General features: G+C 54.1%; 1 protein-coding gene across 1 annotated transcript in view; it reads left to right on the forward strand.

The window, feature by feature from the left end:
• The window catches only part of rreb1a (ras responsive element binding protein 1a), a 57,539-nt gene that overhangs the window by 37,156 nt on the left and 2,182 nt on the right, over nucleotides 1–18,201 (forward strand). The window contains exons 5-7 of the mRNA XM_078200737.1: nucleotides 115–2,848; nucleotides 11,166–11,330; nucleotides 13,819–14,610. Coding sequence (XP_078056863.1) covers nucleotides 115–2,848; nucleotides 11,166–11,330; nucleotides 13,819–14,610 — 3,691 coding nt within the window. The remainder of the gene's footprint in view (nucleotides 1–114; nucleotides 2,849–11,165; nucleotides 11,331–13,818; nucleotides 14,611–18,201) is intronic.

The following is an 18,201-nucleotide window of genomic DNA, read 5'->3' on the forward strand; positions in this document are numbered from 1 at the left end:
TTGATGAGGGTCTCTGTAATGTTGGTGTCTTTTTGTGTGACTGTGCCCCATGAAGGGACTACCCTGCTATCTCCTCTCTTCATTAACATCTGCCCTCTCTTTGCGCACTCGCAGGTCTGGTCGGAGTTGAACCTGAGGAGATGCACGAGCAGGTTTCACCGATTTGTTTGCGAGATCTGTAACAAGGCCTTCCCGATGCTGGCGTCCCTCAACCTGCACCTGGAGACGCACCGAGGACAGCTGGAAGGAGGCCAATCCCGGCAGGAGCCTCAGCCGCTGGCCGACGTGGACCTGAAGCAGAAGGCCTTCATGGCGTCGTTGGGGCTGCAGCACGCCAAAGAGACCAAGGCGGTGAAACAAGAGGATCGCGCCCCGCTCGACATCCACAGCATCTGGGTGGAGACATCGCCATGGAAACTACCTCAAGAGGCCAACTGTGCTACTGTGAAGGATCAACCGCCCTTGGACCTGGCTTCCCTGGGAGCGAGCCTGTCCTCCCTCTCGCCGATTCAGGACAAGGTCAAGATTTTGTCCCTGCAGCCCTTCCAGAAAGGTTTTATAATCCAGCCGGACAGCAGCATCGTGGTGAAGCCCATCTCCAGCGAGTCCGCCATCGAGTTTGCTGACATTCAGCAGATCCTGAAGATGGCCTCCTCCGCACCTTCCCAGATCAGCCTCCCGCCACTCTCCAAGGCTCCCTCCATCCCCACGCAGTCCATGTACAGGCAGATGCCTCCGCTCAAGCCAAAGCCCCTGGTGCCGCCGTGCACCGTGGTGGTGACCTCCACGCCCCCCTTGCTGATGAGCACCCAGCAGGCCTCGCCCGGCTGCGCCAGCCCCAGCCTGTCGCCGCCCCCTCTGAGGCTGGTGAAGTCGGCGAGCGATCCGGCGGCCGGCCCGCAGGACCTGAAGCTCAGAGCCACGAACGGACCGCAGCCATTTGTGCAGCCAAAGACCGAGCCCTTGAGTCCGATTGAGATGAAGAGCCAGCTGGAGCAGGACAGTATTATCGACGCCCTGATGCCCATGGAGGTGAACGGAACCATCAAGCAGGAAGTCACGGAAGGAGACCTCAAGGACATGATGGCAAGGACGTCCGGCAAGAAGATCCCGGCGCTAAAGAAAGTCCTGTACCCTTGCCGTTTTTGCAACCAGGTCTTTGCTTTCTCTGGGGTGTTGAAAGCTCACATCCGCTCGCACCTGGGCATCTCGCCCTACCAGTGCAACATCTGTACGTACATCGCAGCGGACAAGGCCGCCCTGATCCGCCACCTCCGCACGCACAGCGGGGAGAGGCCGTTCATTTGCAAGATCTGCCACTACCCCTTCACCGTCAAAGCGAACTGCGAGCGGCACCTACGCAAGAAGCACCTGAAGATGACCCGCAAAGACATCGAGAAGAACATCGAGTACGCGGAGAGCCACACCGCCGAGCTGGTGGACTCGTTCTGCTCGCCGGACACCGTCTGCAAGTACTGCGGCGAGGACCTCAAGTACTACCGGGCCCTGCGGCACCACCTGCGCACGCACAGCAGCTGCCAGAAGAAGCCCTTTGAGTGCCGGGAGTGCAGCATGGGCTTTTCCACCAAGAACAACTGCATCCGCCACATCCTCAAACAGCACAGCCACGTGGAGGAGAAGGAGATGGAGAAGCACATCCTCTTGGTGGACTGCCTGGCGGGCGAGAATGGCGAGGCGTCGCCCACCCTTTCGGAGGAGAGCGTCTCCGCCGGCGGCTCGCCGGTGCCTCAGAACGGGTTCCTGCATGGGCCCTTGCCGCAGAGCTCTCTGAAGATGGAGCCAATGGGGATCTTTTCAATGGACTTGGACGAACCGCTGGATTTTTCCCAGAAGAGCAGAAGTGTGTCCTTGCACCCGTACAAACCGGAAATCCACTTGCTCAGGAAGCTCGCCACGCCGGCCGCACAGTTTGACAGCACCCTGGAGCCCATCGACCTGTCAGTCCCCAAAAACCCCCCGAAAGACAAACCCAACCTCGGCAAGGAGAACAAGGACGAGAGCCAGCTGGCCGTCAACGGCGGCCCATTCAGCTGTCAGCAGTGCCCCTCCAGCTTCCCAGCGAAGACCAGCCTCGACAAGCACGTAAGCACCAAACATCCTCCGCCGCTGCAGGGCCTGATCCCCGGCCTGGGCCCGGCGAGCTTCTCCGCCGTGGTGGCGAGTACCAGCCTACTGCGCCCTCTGAGGCCCAAACCACCCCCGCCGCTGCTACTGCCCAAACCCGCGGCCGCCAAAGAGCTGCCGCCCTTGGCGTCCATCGCCCAGATCATCTCGTCCGTCTCGTCCGCTCCGGCCCTGCTGAAGAGGGACGTCAAGGACGGCACGGAAGCCGCTCCGCCAACCTCCTCGTCCGACAAGGCGGAGGACTCAAAGAGTGCCCCGGTGGCAACAAAGGCCCCAGCGGAGAGCGGCAGCGACGCGGCGAGGCCTCCCGCAGCCCCCCAGCCCGCCGCGGAGAAAGCTTCGACCAGCGCGGCAGGGCCCGGCAAGAGGAAGATGAGGCGGCGTGGCATCAAGTACCGGAAGATTCGGCCCAGTCTCAGCAGCTGCATCGACCCAGAGTCCAGTGGGGAATTTGCCAGCGTGGAGAAGATGTTGGCCACAACTAATACCAACAAGTTCAGTCCTTTCCTGCAGTCCACCAGCGTCAAAGAGGAACCCAACAAGGAGGAAAAAGCTCCTGAGGCAAAGGAAAAGAGGGACCTAAAGATCTTGAAGGGGAAAAAGAATTCCTATTCTAACTCTGTGCAAAAGATTACTTGCCCGTACTGCCCTCGCCTGTTCCCGTGGGCTAGTTCATTGCAGCGACACATGTTAACACACACAGGTAAGAGCAACGTACCATCGTTAGAGATTAATCAGAAAGGCTTCAATAATTAGCATTTAACACTCCGTTCCTTCCGAATTCAGACAACTATCCTTGGGTTAAAGAGAAAAGGCTTTCGACCTTCTCCCTTGCCCAACTGCTGGGCGCTTTGGCCATTCCCAGCCTGGAGGCCTTGATCCTTCTCTCTGACGGGCCGCACCGTCTCTCACTCCACTCTGTACAGTGTGCGAGCCAGGGATTTTCAAATACATTAAACAGAAAGTGCTGGAAAAACTCCGCGGCCCTGGCAGTGGAGAGAGATACGCGGTTAACGTTACGAGTCCAGGTTGCCCCTTCACCCCCTCACTCACCCGTGGCTAAGGAACACTCGCAATTTTATTGTGCAATTCTGTGGAATTCCCAACTCCCACTCCCTCGCTCGCCTGCTCCCACCGTCGATATAAAACCAAAAACATGAAATGAAGGTATGAGGTGATTGAAGGAATTAACGCAAATGCATGAAACAATTAATTAATGATGACTTTTCATTAAATGTGAGAACAGTACATCTTGGAAAGTTGAAATAGGTTTGGTACTGTTTCCAAATGAGCTGAAAATTGCGCGGGTCACGTTCAGGATGCTCGGGGAACACTTGGGTTCCAGGGAAGCTTGGTTGACCAACGCCGGCCTGGAATGTACGTATTGGCGGCTTGTTCGGGGCTGTGGGTGACGCTCAGCGCGCGGGCACGCTGGGCCAGAATGGCCTCCCTCTGCACCCGTACCGATTGTGCGCTTCGCTGACCAATAGGTGTGCGAGTCACGGGCAGTCAGTGACGGGTGTCCGACCACTCGCCCGGCGAGGTGGTCACCCAGCGCACCCCTCAACCCCGAGCTGCAAAGTGAGCGCAGAGCCCGGAATGTTCTTGTCCTGTGCCGTCCCCTTTAGTGGCCAAGGAGCGTGAGGCGCTGCGGGGCTGGGTTAACTGGTCAGTAAAGTGGGTGGTTACATCCTGGGAATGTTGTTCAATCTGTCGCAAGCAGTGGTATTCTGCTTTCATAGCGGCACGGTGGCGCAGTGGTCCGCACTGCTGCCTCGCAGTGCCAGCGACCCGGGTTCAATTCCCGGCTTGTCTGTCTGGAGTTTGCACGTTCTCCCCGTGTCTGCGTGGGTTTCCTCCGGGTGCTCCGGTTTTCTCCCACAGTCCAAAGATGTGCGGGTTAGGTGGATAGGCCATGCTAAATTGACCCTTAGTGTCAGGGGGACCAGCTAGGGTAAATGCATGGGGTTGTTGGGGGTGGAGCCCTGGGTGGGATTGTGGTCGGTGCAGACTCGATGGGCCGAATAGCCTCCTTCTGCACTGTAGGATTTTATAGAAGCCTTACAGTGCAGAAGGAGGCCATTCAGCCCATTGAGTCTGTGCCAACTCTCCGACAGAGTATCTTTCCCAGGCCCTATGCCTGAATCCCCACATATTTACTCTGCTAGTTCTCCTTAACCCACACACCTCGGGACACTAAGGGACTATTTACCACAGTCAATCCACCTAACCTATGCACCTTGGAACACGAAGGGGCAATTTAGCATGGCCAATCTACCTAACCCGCACATCTTTGGACTGTGGGAGGAAATGGGAGCACCCGGAGGAAACCCACGCAGACACGGGGAGAACGTGCAGACTCCACACAGACAGTGACCCGAGGCCGGAATTGAACCCGGGTCCCTGGCGCTTTGTAGGAATGACAGAAGCCAATTTTAATCCTCCATTATAGGAAACAATCACCCCAACAACACATTGGCAAAAATCAATACACCCAATTCCTATTCCAACTCTGTGCAAAGAATTATCATTACCAAATCAAACTTCTCTTTTTACATGTTCTGAATGTCCAGTTGCGGCTCCAGTCCAGCAGAAAGGGTTAGCGTACCGTGAGTTTTGAACTCAGTTAGACATCAGGCTGAATGTCAGTGAATCATCGACGTGGATTTGAATGTAGCTGTGATGTCCCGCTCATTGCCTGACCTTTGACCTTGTTTGCTCTGGTGGGGGAATTGATTCAGCTGTGAGCACGTTTCTGGTGGGGTTGGGGGTCCAGTGTGGCTGTGTTGTGCTGTTGGCTTTGTGGTGTCCGTGTTAGTGTGGAGCAAGCGTTACGTTGGATTGCTCTCTGCATTTCAGCCTGTGCAGGCTTGACTCCGAGAATGGCGCCCCCGTCACTTTGTGGAAAGGTTGGAAACTTGGGTAACAAAATGCAATTCCCCCTGTGCAGTCCTGGAGGAGGGAAGGATAGAGGATAATTCAATTGCTGAAACTTTTACTGGACCACAAAGCATGGAGTTGCTGAAAAGAGTTTTATTTCCCCCCTCCCAGGGTCCAGAGATTCTGGGAATGATCAATAATTAAGCGTTAAATGATGTTTGGAATGATGGCGTCAGCTGTTGCTCAGTGTACAGACTCCAGGAGTTGACTTCACTCACTCCTTGTTACTGCTGAACAAGTGACTGTTTGAAAGCTGGATGCAGTTTGCCGACTCGTAGAGTGTGGTTCCCCCTGACACCGGCTGGCTGGGATTTTCCAGCCCTTCCGGGGATGGGAGGGCTGATGTACGAGGAGAGTTTAACCAGTTTGGGCTGGTACTCGTACCTGGGAGATTCTGGCCTCAGCATCTCACTGGGTGATGGGTTTGTCGAGAGTCAGTGCTGAGGCCGGGGGGGAGAGAGAGAGAGTTACATTTCACTAGCACCTTTTACAGTCAGCGGACGTTCCCGAAGCACTTTACAGCCAGTGAGGTATTTCTGATGTTGTGCTGTAGGAAACGCAGCAGCTCAGTTGTACACGGCAAGATCCCACAAACAATAGCCAGGGTTTTCGGCTGCCGGAATGGTTGGAAAATCCCACCCAGTGTCTTCAGGACGGCACGATCTGCTTTTGTAATGTGGATTGGACGGGACGCCTCCCCTCGCACCCTCCCCCCCTTCAAACGAGATCTCCTAATTCCATCCGAGAGGGCAGACGGAGCTTCAGCTTCCTGTCTCGCTCAGAAACCAGTGCCTGTGGCAGTGCAGCACTCCCCCAGCTCTGCGCCTGCTATCACAGCCTGGGGGATGTTCTGGAGTGGGATCTGAACACACAATCTTCTGACTCCAGCCGCAGCTGATACGAGGCTGATACGAGGCATTCTCAGACTGGGGTTAGAGGCTGAGGGTGGAACGTTAGGCCCTCCCCCCGTGGCGGGTTTGATGGCCGGGGGGGGCATTTACCGAGTAGGGGGGCGACACGGGTAGGGACTGCGTCACCTTCACATTTCCACTCCCATTTAAGCAGGGCGTATGGACACCCTGCTCAACCCACACCCTTGGTATTCACCACGTGGGGGCTCTGTCACCTGGGGAGGGGTTGTACGGGGTTGCTTGTTGGCTCCTGGAGGGTGGGCCTCGTTCAGAGGCACTCATTGCCTGATCAAAGGGACCTGCCGTGGGAAGGAGGATCCCCAGAGAGCCACCACCCTGCCCTTGCTGCCGCCTTTCCTTCCCCTCTGCCCACACCAGCCTCCCCTTCTGCTGGCGGCTGAGACCCCCGTCGCTTCCACAAGATGCCACCCTGAGAATTTAAATACATTGAAATCGACCTCTGTAGTGGATGAACACTCAGCCTCCAGGCCAAGCAGAGTATGGGTGCGGGTGCCAGTCTTTCAGAGGGCTAGCACATATATGATGGGTCGAATGGCCAGCCCTTGTGGTGTATTTTGTTCAGTGGCGCTGGGCTGGGTATGGCAGACATTGCCGCCGTGTTCTGGGCTCTCTGGAAGGCTGATCTGTTGAGAGGGGGGAGGGGGATTAGAACATAGAACATAGAAAAGCTACAGCACAAACAGGGCCTTCAGCCCACAAGTTGTGCCGAACATGTCCCTACCTACTAGGCTTACCCATAACCCTCTATCTTACTAACTTCCATGAACTTATCCAAAAGTCTCTTAAAAGATCCTATCGAATCCGCCTCCACCACCACGACCGGAGGCCGATTCCACGCACCCACCACCCTCTGAGTGAAAAACTTACCCCTAACAGCTCCTCTGTACCTACTCCCCAGCACCCTAAACCTGTGACCTCTTGTGGCAACCATTTCAGCCCTGGGTAAAAGCCTCTGAGAATCCACTCTATCAATACCCCTCAACATCTTATACACCTCTATCAGGTCACCTCTCATCCTTCACCTCTCCAAGGAGAAAAGACCTAGCTCTCTCAACCTATCCTCATAAGGCATGCCACCTAATCCAGGCAACATCCTTGTAAATCTCCTCTGCACCCTTTCTATGGCTTCCACTCCTTTCTGTAATGAGGCGACCAGAACTGGGCACAGTACTCCTGGTGGGGTCTGACCAGGGTCCTATACAGCTGCAGCATTATCTCCCGATTTCTAAACTCAATTCCTCTATTGATGAAGGCCAGTATTCCATACGCCTTCTTAACCACAGCCTCCACCTGCGACGCTGCTTTGAGCGTCCTATGAACCCGGACCCCAAGATCCTTCTGATCTTCCACACTGCCAAGCGTCTTACCCTTAATATTATATTCTTTCATCCTATTCGACCTGCCAAAATGAACCATCGCACACTTATCTGGGTTGAAGTCCATCTGCCACTTCTCCGCCCAGTCTTGCACCTTATCTATGTCTCGTTGCAACTGCTGACATCCCTCTACACTATCCACAACACCACCAACCTTTGTGTCATCAGCAAACTTGCCAACCCATCCTTCCACTTCCTCATCCAGGTCATTTATAAAAATCACAAAGAGCAAGGGTCCCAGAACAGATCCCTGGGGCACTCCACTGGTGACCGACCTCCAAGCTGAAAAATACCCATCTACAACCACTCTTTGCCTTCGGTGGGCAAGCCAGTTCTGAATCCACAAAGCAATGCCCCCTTGTATCCCCCCCAATGCCCCTTCACTTTCTCAATAAGCCTTGCATGGGGCACCTTATCAAATTTGTCCTGGCCATTTGAGGAAAGTGATGGAGGGTGGGGCAGGGTGGGAGGGGTGTTGGAGTTTGGATCCGGAGCTGTCCTTGCCCACTGCAGGCAAACTGCCAAATGGCCCTTGAGGAAAAATAAAAAGATATACATGTAATACCTCAAATCTGACAGACCGCCCCGAGTGTGTATCAGACAACTTTTATCTATCTGTCATCACTGAGATAAGATCGTGTGGAATGGAATCCAGACCTGGGCTTCCTCGGGGATCTGAATAAATGTGTAAACTCTCAGAATGCTGTCGAAATTCACCAGCTCCACGGGGCTGTCAAGTTTTAAAGAAAACCCAGACTTCAGAAAAAGCTCACAGAAACTTGTGTGTGTGTGTACGCGCGTGTGTGTACGTACGTGTGTGTGTACGTACGTGTGTGTGTACGTACGTGTGTGTGTACGCGCGTGTGTGTGTACGCGTGTGTGTGTACGCGCGTGTGTGTGTACGCGCGTGTGTGTGTACGCGTGTGTGTGTGTGTGTACGCATGTGTGTGTGTACGCGTGTGTGTGTGTACGCGTGTGTGTGTACGCGCGTGTGCGTACGTACGTGTGTGTACGCGCGTGTGTGTACGCGCGTGTGTGTGTACGCGCGTGTGTGTGTACGCGCGTGTGCGTACGTACGTGTGTGCGTACGCGCGTGTGTGTACGCGCGTGTGTGCGTACGCGCGTGTGTGTACGCGCGTGTGTGTGTACGCGCGTGTGTGTGTACGCGCGTGTGCGTACGTACGTGTGTGTGTACGTACGTGTGTGTGTACGCGCGTGTGTGTGTATGCGCGTGTGTACGTACGTGTGTGTGTACGCGCGTGTGTGTGTACGCGCGTGTGTGTGTACGCGCGTGTGTGTGTACGCGCGTGTGTGTGTACGCGCGCGTGTGTGTACGCGTGTGTGCGTACGTACGCGTGTGTGTACGCGTGTGTGTACGCGCGTGTGTGTACGCGTGTGTGTGTACGCGTGTGTGTGTACGTGCGCGTGTGTGTGTGTACGCGCACGCGTGTGTGTGTACGTGTGTGTGTACGCGTGTGTACATGTGTGTGTAAATGCGTGCATGTGTTTTGTGTCTGTGTACACGAGTGTTTGTGTGTGTATATATAGATTGTATGTGTGTACACAAGAGTGTGTGTGCGTTTGTGTGTGTGTGTACGTGTGTATATATACGATAGTGTGTGTACATGTGTGTGTCTGTGTGTATATATGAGAGTGTGTGTGTGTTTCTGTAGCTGCATGTGTGTGTTGAGTGTCTCGAAGTGAGTGTGAAAGAGTTTGGTAGGTGAACAGTGGAATCTCTCTGTGGAAGAGACCCCACCCTGCTCTTCGCCCTCGGGGCTGCGTCTTTTTTTGATGGATACTCTGCAAAGTCACCACGGTTACGGCAGCGTACTCGGCGTGAGCCAGAGTCACAAAGCCGGTGTGGCTTGTTTGGGTCGAGGGAATGGAGAAAGCAGAGAGAAGCTGCGAGGACTCTGCAAATCAGGACAGGGTCTCGGAACCCGAAACCTCAATGTGCCATCGCCAAGTCCGGCCAGCTCACTGTGCTGTTGTGATAAAAGCAAAATACTGCGGATGCTGGAAATCCGAAACAGGAAATGTGGGAAACTCTCAGCGGGTCTGGCAGCACCTGAGAAACAGAGAGAACGTTCCAGATCTCAGTGGTCGGTGCGCCGTGATGTTTTTTTCAGGCCCGCAGTAATCTGTGTTTTCTGATGAGAGTTTTGGGTGGTGCATCACGCAGAGAACGGCCCAGCCATTTTAGAGAAAGGAGCAATCAGCTTAAAATTAATGTCACTTCTGGATTGGGAGAGAAAACTACCCACCAGTGACCCTCTTGTTGAACGGACTGTTTACTGTGACTGCGCTGTCGCTTTGTGAGGCCTCGCCAGGCAGGGGCAGGCGGTGTTTGTAAATCTTGGAACCCCCACCAAGAATAAAGCTGGGTTAGGTTCAGACCGCACTGCGTGGTGTCATTAGTCGACCGGCCAAAGCGCTGATGTCTCAAACTCCCCACATCTTGGACAGAACTGTTAACCCACCTGACGCACTTAAAAATAAAAATGTTTCACGTCGGGCGGAAGATTCTTGCACAAATTCCGATGCAAATTTACCAAAAACGGCTCCATACTCAACAGCACCCGGCACATAAGATATAGGAGCAGAATTAGGCCATTCGGCCCATCGAGTCTGCTCCGCCATGGCTGACATGTTTCTCAACCCCATTCTCCCGCCTTTTCCCCATAACCTTTGACCCCCTATCTACCTATCCATCTCTGCCTTAAATACACTCAGTGACCTGTCCTCCACGGCCTTCCGTGGCCATGAGTTCCACACATTCACCAGCCTCTGACTGAAGAGATTCCTCCCCATATAAAAGCAAAATACTGCGGATGCTGGAATCTGAAACAAAAGCAGAAAACGCTGGAAAATCGCAGCAGGTCTGACGACACCTGTAGGGAGAGAGAATAGAGCCAACGTTTCGAGTCTGGATGACCCTTTGTCAGAACGGATGAAAGGCCATCGAGGCTTGAAAATCTAGGGTGGACGTAGGGTTATCCAGACTCGAAACGTTGGCTCTATTCTCTCTCCACGGAGGCTGTCAGACCTGCTGAGATTTTCCAGCGTTTTGTTTCAGATTCCTCCACATCTCGGTTCTAAAGGGCCGTCCCTTTACCCTGAGGCTGTGCCCTCGGATCCGAGCCTCCCCGACTAATGGAACCATCTTCCCCACGTCCACTCTATCCGGCCCTACCCAGTATCTATCCAGTATTCTGTAAGTTTCACTGAGATTCCCTCCCCTCATCCTTCTAAACTCCAGCGACAGACCCAGACATTAATGAGGAACATCCTACGTGGGACACAACCTAACTCCGAGACATGGGTCCCATTCCCGAGGGGCTTTGGAAGGTGTAGCCAGTACTCCCTTTCAAATCCTCCTCAGTCCTGTGGATTTTTAAAAAAAATCTTGATGGAGCAACTTAACACCATAGTTACTGTTACTACAGAGGTATTCACAAAGCGGTGGAGAGTAACCCGGGGCTGTGTATGTCAAGTTATTCATTGACAGATTAGCAAGCCCCTGTAGCAGCAACTAACCGCCTGTTAAAATGTGTTACGGTGAGGGGAAGGGGTGCGGGGGGGGGCTTTTTTTGGTTTAAAGATGGCATGCTATTAATTTGGGAATATTGTAGATACTGTTTAAACACCACTTGACACTGGTGGTCTTTTCCTTTTGTTTTAATTTATAAGACAACGCGATTGTCGAGAACTGCATAAATAGCTACTTTTTTTTGTTTTTTTCTTTACTTTTTTTTTGTTTTAACAAAAGGTCAGAAGCCCTACCCCTGTCCTAAATGTGACGCTTACTTTTCCACCAAATCTAACTGTGAACGCCACCTCTTGCGCAAGCACGGTGTCGCCAACCGCTCGCTGCGAAGAAATGGTCTGATTGCCAGGTCCAAGCCAACTGAAGCAAAGTCCCTGGAAAGCACAGGTAATTATCAGAGACAGAGAGAGAGAGACAGAGATAGAGAGAGGGAGGGAGCCTGTTGCAGTCAGGGTGCTGGGTTTAAGCCAGGGGGAGTGTGCAGCGGGACCTGGGTGTCCTCGTACACCAGTCGCTGAAGGTAAGCGCGCAGGTGGGAAAGAAGGCAAATGGTACGTTGGCCTTCGTAGCGAGAGGATTCGAGTGCAGGAGCAGGCATGTCTTGCTGCAGTTATGCAGGGCCCTGGCGAGGCCACGCCTGGAATATTGTGCGCAGTTATCTGAGGAAGGAGGCCCTTGCTGTAGATGTGGAGATGCCGCTGTTGGACTGGGGTGGGAACAGTAAGAAATCTCTCAACACCAGGTTAAAAGTCATAGAATCAAAGAGGTTTACAGCATGGAAACAGGCCCTTCAGCCCAACTTGTCCATGCCACCCTTTTTTTTAAACCCCAAAGTTAGTCCCAATTGTCCACATTTGGCCCATATCCCTCGATACCCATCTTACCCATGTAACTGTCTAAATGCTTTTTAAAAGACAAAATTGTACCCGCCTCTACTACTACCTCTGTCAGCTTGTTCCAGACACTCACCACCCTCTGTGTGAAATAATTGCCCCTCTGGACCCTTTTGTATCTCTCCCCTCTCACCTTAAACCTATGCCCTCTAGTTTTAGACTCCCCTACCTTTGGGAAAAGATATTGACTACCTAGCTGCTCTAGGCCCCATAGTGCTGCTCCTTCATCAGGTGAGTGGAGCAGCGTTCCGAAAGCTCGTGATTCCAAATAAACCTATTGGACTTTAACCTGGTGTTGTGAGACTTCTTACCTTGCTCTAGAGGGAGTGCAGAGAAGGTTTACCAGACTGATTCCTGGGATGGTGGGACTGACGTGTGAGGAGAGATTGAGTCAATTAGGATTGTAATCTCTGAAGTTCAGAAGAGTGAGGGGGGATCTCATAGAAACCTGTAAAATTCTAACAGGACAAGACAGGGTAGATGCAAAAGGATGTTCCCGATGGTGGGGGTGTCCAGAACCAGGGGGTCACAGTCCGAGGATACAGCGTAGACGGTTTAGGACAGAGATGGGGAGAAATGTCTTCACCCAGAGAGTGGTGAATGTGTGGAATTCACAACCACAGAAAGTAATTGAGGCCAAAACATTGAATGTTTTCAAGAAAGTTAGCTCTTGGGGCAAAGGGGAAACAAAGGATATGGGGGGGGCGGGGGGGGGGGGGGGGGAAGGGTGGGATCAGGTTATTGAGTTGGATGATCAGCCGTGATCATAGTGAATGGCAGAGCAGGCTCGAAGGGCCGAATGGCCTCCTCCTGCTCCTATTTTCTATGTTTACTGACCAGGGGTTTGTGGGTAGGGGGGGGGGGGGGTCTGTCGAAGGAGTGCTGGCTCTTGTGAGGGGATCGAGAGATCTGAAAGGTGCAATGGGGCTTGGCTACAGCAAGAGGGCAGTGTCGGCAAAAGCAAACAGTCCAGAGAGCGAGAAACCCTGTCCCTCCAAAGACGGGCATTGTACCATCGCCCCGATGGAGGCCGGATTGCTGGGGTGGGGTGGGGGGAAGGGGGGTGGTGGGGGACACAAACACTTTTGGCAGACGGTTACTTTGTTTGTCTATAGTTGCTCCAACGTGACAGAATTCTTTGCGAATCCCTTCTCCGGTAAAGTCCCTCTGATCGCGACACTTGCACAGGTTCTGCCCCCCCCCCCCCCCCACCCTCGCCCCCCCCCCCCCCCCCCCCCCCCCTCGCCCCTTTCACAAACAAAACCCAAAAGCAGATTCCCTTCAAACTGTGGTTGCGACAACCAAGTTGCATTAAGCAGCCCCCAGCCATGTCTGTCTCAGCTGGGACCCTCTGTTTTAAAAGTCTGTTTATTAGTGTCACAAGTAGGCTTACATTAACACCGCAATGAAGTCACTGCGAAAATCTGTACCATCCATTTCCACCCACCCCCCTGGCTGAAAGTCCCAGATTGCGGAATAATTAAGCGATAGACGGAGCTCGATTCCCAGTCAATCGGAACTCTCTGTTACCCGGACATGTTTGCCTTCCCTGACGGCTCCTTTCCTCCGAGGTCCACATTCCATGGGCAGGTTACTCTGGCTTGATGCACAGAGACGCAGAAATCCGTAAGGAAGCGCGACCAGACACTTTAATCTGTGAACTCCCGTTTAGTTTGAGTGGGATTTGATTGCAGGGTTTGACCTGCCTTGAGCTGTGTGTGGTACGTAAGCGCGATTCTATTCTTTACCGTAGTATCGATGTATAATTAAACTGGTTATGTTTCTCTGCTGTTTGTCAGTAGTGTACGAAACAGTCCCTGAGAGGCAAGGGCACTTTTCATGATACCTCAGCGAAAGTTGTTGCCATAAGTGTCTCTGCGTTTGATACACTGCTCAGGCTATCTCATTTGGAGTGTTTTATTCTCTGTTAATGTCGGTGGTTTGTACACATGCTGACTTTTGTGTGTGATCGATCCCCCCAGGTAACCATTCCGAAACAGACGCAACGCCATCCACAACCGCGCCAGCCAGTGCCACGCCAACCTGTCCCTCACCCAGCGCCACGGAAGGGCAACAGGCTGACGGGCCAGCGGGCACGGGTGAGGCCAAAGGGGAACTGCTGGCGGTCTGCATCGGGGGAAGCAGAAGGAAAGACAGGAAGCTGGAGGAGGAGGCGGAGGAGGACGCTCAGAGCAACAAGAGCCTGGACCTCAACTTTGCCAGCAAGCTCATAGACTTCAAGCTGGGCGGCCCCAACCCGGGCACCAGCGACAGCGCGGTGGGCGCACAGCAAGAGGGGCGCAACACCTGCACCGTCTGCAAGAAGACCTTCAAGTACGCTGCCACCCTGGCACGTCACAGGAAGGCCCATGCCTGCGAACACCGGAGGGACGGCAAGTGCGGCAAGAGGAGCCTGAGGGGCGTGCCCGGCAGGGTGGCGGGGCCGGCGGCAGAGGCGGCACCGGAGGCCGGCGCCATTCGCGAACGGGCGGCCGAGAGCCCCGAGGCGTCGGAGGTCAGAGGTGAGGCCCCGGCCGAGGACGGGCTGCAGGCGAGCCGCACGGACAAGGCGGCGGAGACGGAAAGCGGCAGCAAGGCGGGCAGCAGTCAGGAGAGCGAGCAGAGCGCGGGTGAGGTGCCCACCGAGCACGAGCTGAAGAAAGCGGCGGGTAACAGCTCGACCAAGGCAGACAAGAGGAAGAAGATCTGCACCGTGTGCAACAAGCGGTTCTGGTCCCTTCAGGACCTGACGCGTCACATGAGGTCACACACCGGTAAGGAGGTTGCTGCCTTTCACAGTTCAAGTTGGGACAGTTCATGTAGACTCCTAGCATCCAGAGGGAGGCCATTCAGCCCACCGTGCCCTGTGCCAGCTCTTTGAAAGAATTATCCAATTAATTCCCCGAGCCCTGGATATCTCTCTGGTTTCAGGTATTTACCCAATTCTCATAGGATCCCGACAGTGCAGAGGGAGGCCATTCAGCCCTTCGAGACTGCACTGACCACAATCCCACCCAGGCCCAATCCCCATAACATGCATTTACCCTAGCTAATCCCCCTTACACGAAGGGGCAATTTAGCACGGCCAATCCACCTAACCTGCACATCTTTGGACTGAGAGGGGAAAGCGGAGCACCCGGGAGGAAACCCACGCAGACATGGTGAGAACGTGCAAACTCCACACAGGCAGTGACCCGAGCCAGGAATCGAATCCGGGTCCCCGGCGCTGTCCAGGCAGCATTGCTAACCACTGTGTCACCGTGCCGCCCTGTTACTGAAGCGAGTTTAATGTGTCGCGACAAATGGATACTGAGGAATGGGAGTGCCCGGCAGAGAGCGCAGGGCTCGGAGATCCGTGCAGGAGTCAGTAAATGTTTCCCAAGTTCATGCAGAGGAGGAGAACCCATTTGCCTCTGAGCTGATGCCAGTCTCTCAGACACACTGTCCACTCTCTCATTCCATTTCCCTGCTTGCTGCCTTTTATGGAAATATACAATCCAGGAAGCTGACAGACTCTCATCCTCCAGACTAGAGTAGGGGGGGGGGGGTGTGTGTTGGGGGGGTGCGGGGGGGGGAAGAGCGAGAGAGAGAGAGGGGGAGCAGGAAGCCAGTCACTTTAAACAGATGAAGCCAGCTGGCTAACACCGGGGCTGCTTATAACTTTCATCTGTTGTAGTTACATAGCATAAGCAGCACGGGTGGCACATTGGCACAATGGAGGGGTGGCACAGTGGTTAGCACCGCTGCCTCACAGCGCCAGCGACCCGGGTTTGATTCCCGGCCTGGGTCACTGTCTGTGCGGAGTGTGTAATTTTGGAGACTTCAATTAGGTCACCCTGCCATTTTCTTTCAACAGAGACCCAGCCTCTGTCGATCCTCTCCTGAGATGTAAAGTCGCACATTCCTGATCCCATCCTTGTGAGTCCACTTGGCACCCACCCAGTGCCCCTTTGTGTATAATATGATGAGCAGAACAATATTGGAAGTTTGGTGAATCGGGTTCGGTCCTCGCACGCCTAGAATCCCTGCACTGCAGAAGGAGGCCATTCGGTCCATCGAGTCTGCGCTGGGTCTTTGAAAGAGTTATCCCATTAGTCTTCCTCTCCTGCTCTTTCCCCATTGTCCTGCAGATTTCTCCCCTGCGTGCGTCACTTGTGGCTCAGTGGGGAGCACTCTTGCCTCCCAGTCCCAAACTTCCAGGTTCAAGCCCCACTCCAACACAAACATCCAAGGCTGACACTCCCGGTGCAGCACTGAGGGAGTGCGGCCCTGTCGGAGGTGTTAAACCGAGGCCCCATCTGCTTGCTCGGATGGATGCCATTAACTCCCTGGTGTCACAGAATCCCTACAGTGCAGAAGGAGGCCATTCGGCCTATCAAGTCTGCACCGACCACAATCCCACCCAGGCCCTATCCCCATAATCCCATGTATTTACCCTGCTAGTCCCCCTGGCACTAAGGGACAATTTAGCATGGCCAATCCACCTAACCTGCGCATCTTTGGACTGTGGGAGGAAACGGGAGCACCCGGAGGAAACCCATGCAGACACAGGGAGAATATTAAAAGTTAAAGTTTATTCACAAGTCAGGCTTATATTAACACTGCAATGAGGTTACTGTGAAAATCCCCGAGTCGCCACACTCCAGCGCCTGTTTGGGTCAATGCACCTAACCAGCACGTCTTTCAGACTGTGGGAGGAAACCCACGCAGACACGAGGAGAACGTGCAAACTCCACACAGACAGTGACCCGAGGCCGGAATTGAACCCGGGTCCCTGGTGCTGTGAGGCAGCAGTGCTAAGCACTGTGCCACCCAGGTCCCTGGGCACCTTTTCTCTCGGTCCGTCGCATAGTTTTCCTCTTGCGCGGTAAGTCCGGTGAGAGGGAGGGAATCTACACCTCGGAGTGTCCAAGGTGAAAGACATTGAACACGCTAAGACACACTGTTTAAAAACAGCCGTGGCTAAAGCGAGAGGAACGGGGATTCCAGTCCTCCCAGCCAGACAGACCAGGGTTGCGTTTAGGGTCTCGGGAGGATGTGTGAGTTTGCTTTAGTGCTCAGAGTGCTGGAGCTGGTAAACAGGCGGTTCTTTACCAGTTTTCACTTCATCCCTCTACTTGAAGCGGAGAAAGCGAGAACAAGATGTGCTGTAGCAATGAGGCTGAATCAGCCTCCTTCACTCTCCAGAATAGCCCGTGTGTTCCACACAGCTGGAGAGCTGGGGGCAGGAGGGGGAGGGAGAGGTGGCGGGGGGGGAGGGGGAGAGGATGGGGGCTGGAGGGGGAGGGGGAGGGGGCGGGGGGGGGAGAGTTAGCGCTTGTTAAAATTCTTCTCTCCCCTGCTAACCAAGGAGCAGGTCATTAGCTATTTCCCCACAACACTGAAGCATTGTGGGATCAGAGTAAACAGCCACTCTTCTCTGAGATCAAGGTGCGGGGGTTGGGGGGATTGAGGGGAGGGGGGGAGGTGGTGCGTAGTTAGGGAGTAAGTCACTGAGCAAGGACTTAGTGATACCCCATGGCGGGAGGGAAGGGAAGTCAGACATCAGGGTCCTGGGTTCGATTCCCGGCTTGGGGTCACTGTCTGTGTGGGGTTTGTACATTCTCCCCGTGTCTGCGTGGGTTTCCTCCGGGTGCTCTGGTTTCTCTCCACAGTCCAAAGGTGTTCGGGTTAGGTTGATTGGCCGTGATAAATTGCCACTTAGTGTCCCAAGATGTGTAGGTTGGAGGGATTAGTGGGGTAAACACATGAGGTAACGGGAATAGGACCTGGACATGACTCTCTGTTGGAGAGTCGGTGCAGACTCGATGGGCTGAATGGCTTCCTTCTGCACAGTAGGGATTCGATGACTCTATCTGCCGCCATCTTTAACTTCATCTTCCTTTGGGTAGCCGAAGGTCCTGCCCGGTTCAGCTTTGCTGTGGAAAGGAGGCCCCTGGGCTAGGGCCAGTGAAGGGGCTTCAAATGGCTCAAGGGTGGAGAGGCTTGCACTACACCTACCCTGCCCCTGTTAGAATTCCAGCCAAGACGGATAGGAAGAAGGCACAATGCTGTTACCATGCCAACTGATGGATGGGAGGATTGGGCTGGATGGGTGGGTGGGGAATGCCATTCATTGAACGGGACCGAACCCCCCCCCCCCCAGCTGAAAAAAGACAGGCTCACCATATAGTGTCAGCACGTCCTGACGTTAGTACAATACCAGGCGGGTAGGAAGTGGGGATGGCATCGTTGCCATGGCACCTGATTTTACGGCCTTCCCTGTCTGCCCAGCCTGCTTCGAGATGCCGACTCCCTTGATAGCTGAGCCACTGTAGCAGCTGTAGCAATGAATGTTGAAGCAAGCACATACACACTAACCAGCA

Source organism: Mustelus asterias, chromosome 2 (genome assembly GCF_964213995.1).
Source record: "Mustelus asterias chromosome 2, sMusAst1.hap1.1, whole genome shotgun sequence".
Classification (NCBI taxonomy): Eukaryota; Metazoa; Chordata; class Chondrichthyes; order Carcharhiniformes; family Triakidae; genus Mustelus; species Mustelus asterias.